Source organism: Homarus americanus, unplaced genomic scaffold, assembly GCF_018991925.1.
Source record: "Homarus americanus isolate GMGI-L3 unplaced genomic scaffold, GMGI_Hamer_2.0 scaffold23743, whole genome shotgun sequence".
Taxonomy (NCBI): Eukaryota; Metazoa; Arthropoda; class Malacostraca; order Decapoda; family Nephropidae; genus Homarus; species Homarus americanus.
Window position 1 is genome coordinate 486,749 of NW_024716296.1, and position 7,214 is coordinate 493,962.

Below are 7,214 nucleotides of genomic sequence, written 5' to 3' on the forward strand. Positions count from 1 at the left end.
AACTGGAGATGAAATTTGTTTATATTTTCTTTTATTTATTTATTTATTTTTTTGCAGGAGGTTATGTTGCTGTTTACCACGTACCATCTGGGTATGGTGGAGGAGGTGGTGGAGGTTATGGTGGAGGAGGTGGTGGAGGTCATGGTGGTGGAGGTTATGGTGGAGGAGGTGGTGGAGGATATGGTGGAGGAGGTCATGATGGAGGTGGAGGCGGAGGTTATGGTGGTGGAGGAGGTCACGGTGGAGGAGGAGGTTATGGTGGAGGAGGAGGTCATGGTGGAGGTGGAGGAGGTGGTCACGGTGGAGGGGGTGGAGGCTATGGTGGAGGTGGAATAGACATTGGACATGGTGGTGGAGGAGGTGGAGGTTACGATGGAGGTGGAGGTGGAATAGATATTGGACATGGAGGAGGTGGAGGAGGTGGAGGCTATGGTGGAGGTGGAATAGACATTGGACATGGAGGAGGTGGGAGGGAGGTGGTGGAGGTGGAATAGACATTGGACATGGTGGTGGAGGAGGTGGAGGTTACGATGGAGGTGGAGGTGGAATAGATATTGGACATGGAGGAGGTGGAGAGGTGGAGGCTATGGTGGAGGTGGAATAGACATTGGACATGGTGGTGGAGGAGGTGGAGGAGGTGGATGGTGGAGTGGAATAGACATTGGACATGGAGGAGGTGGAGGGGTAATAGATATTGGAGGTGGAGGTGGAGGCTATGGTGGAGGCATTGGAGGTGGAGGTGGAGGTGGAGGCGGTGGTGGAGGCTATGGTGGAGGTGGTGGAGGCGATCATGGAGGAGGTGGAGGTTACGGTGGAGGTGGAGGGGTAATAGATATTGGAGGTGGAGGTGGAGGCTATGGTGGAGGCATTGGAGGTGGAGGCGGTGGAGGAATTGGTGGAGGCGGTGGATATGGTGGAGGTGGAATTGAAATCGGTGGAGGAGGAGGTGGAGTATACGGTGATGGAGGAGGTATCGGAGGTGGAATCGGTGGTCTTAGCAGTTACAGTGAAGTCGGAAGTGTAGGTGGAGGTATTGGAGGAGGTGGATTTGGAAGTGGGTTTGGAGGAGGAGGTGGAGGAGTCAGCAGTTATAGCTCATATCGTAGAAGAAGGAGAAGCATTACCAACTCAGAGAACGTTGGAGCTTCTACAGAGACTAAGGTAAGTTGTCGAGGTAATTTGGTTTTCTCTCACAGCACTTATCATGAGGTTATATTCTCTGTCATATTGATTGTTGGCTTAGATTAAGTTAGGTTAGGTTGGGTTAGGTTGGGTTGGGTTGGGTTGGGTTGGGTTGGAGTTGGGTTGGGTTTTGTTGGGTTGGGTTGGGTTGGGTTGGGTTGGGCTGGGTTACTGGGTTTAAGTTGGGTTGGGTTGGGTTGGGTTGGGCTGGGTTAAGTTGGGTTGGGTTGGGTTGGGTTGGGTTGGGCTGGGCTGGGTTAAGTTGGGTTGGGTGTTTCTATTATTTCCCAGAAAACTAAAAGATATCGATATATTTAATATGCCTTAATTTATGCAACGATTCTCTTATTACAGGAAGCTATCTCAGAAGACACGTACTTTAAACTGGTGAAGGCTGCGGACTCGACGAGGTGTGGCCAACGACTGGTGTGTGAGCTGGCTGCCAGGGTTGGTCTTGGACTCCAGCCAGATGAACAGATTATTCTCGACCTCCTCAAGTAAGTAACGGCGCCTTGTTTCATCTTAAATATAGCTCTCACCCATTATAACATTTTATCTGTATGTCTTTATTGTTGTTAAAATGTAAATATTCAGCCATTTTTAACATTTTGTCTGTTTTGGGTCTTAAAATATATATTAAAAAAATATCTAATTTTATCCAGACCTCTAAAACAATATTTGAATTATAATGACTAAATTCCTGGAAATGTTTAAATTATCATCATTACCATGAGCAATATTATTTAGCTTACGAAAAAAAAAATCAATAGTGAAAAACTTGTCATGAAGGCAAGAGATGAAAAATGAAAATTGGGCTTTATAGTCTCACATTCTCAACCAGTAGTATTTCAGGCGACACTAAGTCAAGAATAATTCATTTAATACATAACATTACTTTATTTTTTCGTGTTGGGGAGTAACTAGTGTGCAAGGTAATAAACGGGTAATGTAATAATGATTAAAATAATGATAATAATGGAAATACTTTATGGGATTACTTGCAGGGAGAAACCCGAGGATGAAAGCAAAAAGAACGAAGCTCGATCATTGTACGAAGCGGCCATGGCAGCAGGATATGATGGAGAGTCTTGTAAGAAACTCTATTCCTCCTGTCCCTACACCAGCCAGCAGATGATGGCCGTGGTGCGAACAATCGGACAAGAGATCACAGGTACATTTGAGGTTGAATAGCAGGAAACCCAAGAATAAACATGTATGAAGTACTTACCTGACACGGGAGAAGCTAGGGGTCTCAAGAGTCACCGTGTGAAGTTGAGGGCGTTTTTATGGTTCCTGATTGCATGCGGACCCCAAGTCAAGTCTTCTTGTACAAGCACCAGATTATACATATCGTGCTAAAGTAATTTCACACAAATAATAGTAACCTTACACCAGCCATGACAGAAAGTATCCCGCTACCCAAATGTTTTTTATAATTCTTGCCAAAGGACTCGACTTCTTTAGTAAAAATGATTATCGTTTTTTATATCTTATGACCCAGGTGTTGTCTGTCTCTAACCAAGCCCAGTGTTGTGTGGCTGCCTCGTGTTTTAGCTCTACGGGTATGTTAAGAGATTCTTAAACCGCTCAGAGGTTATGTAACAAGCAAATGCTAGTTTAATAGTTGTAGTTAATGTAGAGTTGAGAGAATTCTTCTGATTTAATATATGGAACAGAACAACACACTTAAACCACATGAGGAATTTAGTTTTAAAATAAGACTGACTAATAGTGGAAGACGGGTGCACATGTTAACGAGCAACTTGAGGAAAATGTTCGATAGAATGTAAGAAAGTTTCTACAGTATCATTACAGGCAAAAAAATCCTTGAGTTGCTGGTTAACGTATAGGCAACACAAGTGTCTTCTAGTGTCACCATAACATTGTCTTAGAACTTCCTTCACATCCCAACAACGTCGAAAAAAGTAAATTATCATGTGAAAATTAATTAATATCTAAGTAAGCTGATCATGTAAAATTCCTGGCTCAAAAACGAATTATTAATCATTCTACTGAAAATCGGGTGTTACACTCTTGGAAGACTTCTTACCGCTCTCTATTGCACTGCTCGTTCATATTTTTCTCCTCATTCTGTAGTGGATGTGATCAATGTCTCTAATATTAATTATTTTTAGTAATTATTTTTATAACTCTGCTCAAGACGTGGTATTGATCATCGAGTGTTATGTTAACAAATACAGCACAGTACAGAACGTCATTATCTGTTGGTGAAAATCTTTATACACTTCCAAGCAATTCTCCACGTAAGTAATCTCTACTCAACAAGTCTAATTTAGTAAAGAAAATGAAGAATCTCTTAGTACGGCCATGACTAAAACAAATCCAAATAATTGTATTTTTATGGACAAATTTAGTTCAATAATGTGATCTGTTTTGTACACATGGCGTGAGTGATAAGGAAGAAGATGTGTCATGGCTCAACGTCATCATGATATTGTGTGTGTGAATAGAAAGGACTTCCATTATGCATTCAAGGGTAAAAAAAATGTCAGGTTACACACACACACACACACACACACACACACACACACACACACACACACACACACACACAGCTTATAAAAACCCATATCGTGCCAACCCTGTATCATGTATTATGGAAGAAGCTAAGAATGTGCATAACTAATTTCCAGACCTTTGTTTATAACGTCTACATCACGAGTCTGTGCTGTCAGTGGATATATCGCTCTCATTGTAATCTTTACCCTAGTATAAAAAAATGTAATATCGGTTTTATAAATTCTTAAAATATGAAAATATATAATTATCAGTATTTTATCTAATTATCTAAGAGAATAAAAATATAAATTATAATGAGAAATCTGTCTGTGTGTCTGTTGAAATTTTAATAATGTTGTATTAAGTTCATTGTCTGTATATTTCTCCTGTTGCATAATTCTCTTGTTGTATTTTTCTCATGTTGTATATTTCTCTTGTGTATTTTATCTGTGTGAATGATAAAGACTTGATATTTCAGTCTTGTTTTGTTGTATAGATAAATATTTTTTATTGTTTACTGTAAGAATATATATATTTTTTTATCTTATATTTCTGCTGTAACTAGTAGAGAACAGGTGTATATACTAGTTTAATTCATCCACTATGAATCTCCTTACCAGTATATAACACGCAATTTTACACAATATCATTAATGTTTTTTTTAATAAACTGTAAACCACTTAATTTTCTCAACAGTGTATATATTTCTTTCATTTTTTTTTATTTGTATTATTTTTGTCTCTGTCTGGCTGTTGCTGTTCTGTTTTTGTTTTATTATGATGTGTGCAACATACGTCTCCAGGTCTCTCCAACAATTTTTTTTCTTCATGGGTTTCTTTAAGTCACCCCTCAACACTCATCACTTATGGGTGACACTGGCTGCAGCTGAGTCATTGATTCTGATTTTTATGTAAGATTCCGACTCTTACAGTAATATTGTTCATGGAAAGATTCTCCAAATGTAATCCAGGAAGTTAAATATTTGTGGTCAAAAACCGGGAAATCAAACGATATAGTGGTCGTGACACAACAGTAATAACACTCTACCACCATGACACAACAGTAATAACACTCTACCACCATGACACAACAGTAATAACACTCTACCTTCATGACACAACAGTAATAACACTCTACCTCCATGACACAACAGTAATAACACTCTACCTTCATGACACAACAGTAATAACACTCTACCACCATGACACAACAGTAATAACACTCTACCTCCATGACACAACAGTAATAACACTCTACCTTCATGACACAACAGTAAAACCACTCTACCACCATGACACAACAGTAATAACACTCTACCACCATGACACAACAGTAATAACACTCTACCTCCATGACACAACAGTAATAACACTCTACCTCCATGACACAACAGTAATAACACTCTACCGCCATGACACAACAGTAATAACACTCTATCTCCATGACACAACAGTAATAACACTCTACCTCCATGACACAACAGTAATAACACTCTACCTCCATGACAGAACAGTAATAACACTCTACCACCATGACACAACAGTAATAACACTCTACCACCATGACACAACAGTAATAAACAGTAATAACACTCTACCACCATGACACAACAGTAATAACACTCTACCACCATGACACAACAGTAATAACACTCTACCACCATGACACAACAGTAATAACACTCTACCACCATGACACAACAGTAATAACACTCTACCACCATGACACAACAGTAATAACACTCTACCACCATGACACAACAGTAATAACACTCTACCACCATGACACAACAGTAATAACACTCTACCTCCATGACACAACAGTAATAACACTCTACCTTCATGACACAACAGTAATAACACTCTACCACCATGACACAACAGTAATAACACTCTACCACCATGACACAACAGTAACACTCTACCACCATGACACAACAGTAATAACACTCTACCTCCATGACACAACAGTAATAACACTCTACCTCCATGACACAACAGTAATAACACTCTACCACCATGACACAACAGTAATAACACTCTACCACCATGACACAACAGTAATAACACTCTACCACCATGACACAACAGTAATAACACTCTACCTCCATGACAGAACAGTAATAACACTCTACCACCATGACACAACAGTAATAACACTCTACCACCATGACACAACAGTAATAACACTCTGCCTCCAACACCACCTGAAAGTTATTTTTATTAGGTCATGACTGATCAGAGGTCAGAGTCATTCAGAATTAAAACTTGTAATGGGGGTTATAAGATGAAGGATTAATACTTGGAGGTAAGGTTGAACAGCGGCCAAAAGTTCAAAAGAACGTTCACCCACCATGAGGGAAGACTTCACCACTTGCCAGTTTCTTGATAGAAACAATGGATTTACTTAATAAACATCATCCCTTCAGTCTTCTCAGTTATGAGTGACCTGTAGCACACAAAACTCCTAAACTCACAACTATTACTAATACAGTGTGCATAGGAGAGTCAGGTGAGGTGGCAGCAGGGCTTGAACACCACATCCACAGGTTTATTACAGCCCCTAGCGGGTTGCTGCTCTTTCCTCCTCGAGGACTCTCAAAGCTGAAGTAACTGAAAAGACAAATATCAAGATATTGCTTGAAGAGCGTAGTGGTGAACATTTACAATGTTCTTAAATCATAGTTAAAATGATATATAGAAAGATGTTAGCATTGTTGAGGCTGATTTGAGGTGTGTCTGCCTATCAGGGAAGCATCTACAGTTTTATTTTATTTTTTTTTACGAAATCACCACAGGAATTCTGGATCCACGTCATATTTTCATAACGGAGGATTATGTCACGTACACTATCGCGGGATGATAAGTAAGAACCTTCCCTGGTTAGGGACGTTACCAAAGTAAATTAGCAAATCAAAAGCTGCTGTAAATGACACAAGGAAAACTCAGAGAGGGAGTTCCACAAAGTACCAGCTGAGGGTAAATGTGAATTATGGTGGACAGAAGTTCGGGAGAGTGAAATTTCAAAAGCAAAGTCGTAGACTGAAGTGATATATGACTAAAAGAAAAGAATAACTCTGGAAATAATCTTCAGAGAGAACCTCCAAGTGCTATGATATGGTTGATAACACAAGTGGACAGTCACGTTACTCCGAGCAAGATGTTCACCTCCATCTTGGCTTAAGATTTAATACAATATTCTAAATGTGGCGCTGTGTGATCCATCTACTTCTCAGTTATATTATTGTGACCTAACTACTGCTGACTCACCTGCGGGAGAGCAACATGAACACTTTTGACCCTTTCAGGAGTTTAACAAGTTCCCTCAATGATCAATTAAGCCTAAATTACTTTTTTGCTCTCTAGTTTCCCACAGGATTGTCTAAATAAAAATCCAACTTTCCTGGAGCCACACGACAGAATCATAACGTCATATGAAATTTTTCATTATTTCCTGATACACAATGAGTATATAAAGATGACCGCCACTGGTTCGTGTAGTAGTACTGTGCC

General features: G+C 39.7%; 1 protein-coding gene across 1 annotated transcript; it reads left to right on the plus strand.

The window, feature by feature from the left end:
• The first annotated feature begins 613 nt into the window (after positions 1-613).
• Positions 614-4,393, plus strand: LOC121858108 (keratin, type II cytoskeletal 2 epidermal-like). The gene is made up of 4 exons (XM_042354342.1): positions 614-644; positions 848-1,161; positions 1,537-1,679; positions 2,187-4,393. Exons 1-4 carry the CDS (start codon positions 614-616, stop codon positions 2,371-2,373), a joined length of 675 nt encoding a protein of 224 aa, XP_042210276.1. The 3' UTR covers positions 2,374-4,393.
• The last annotated feature ends 2,821 nt before the right edge of the window (positions 4,394-7,214 follow it).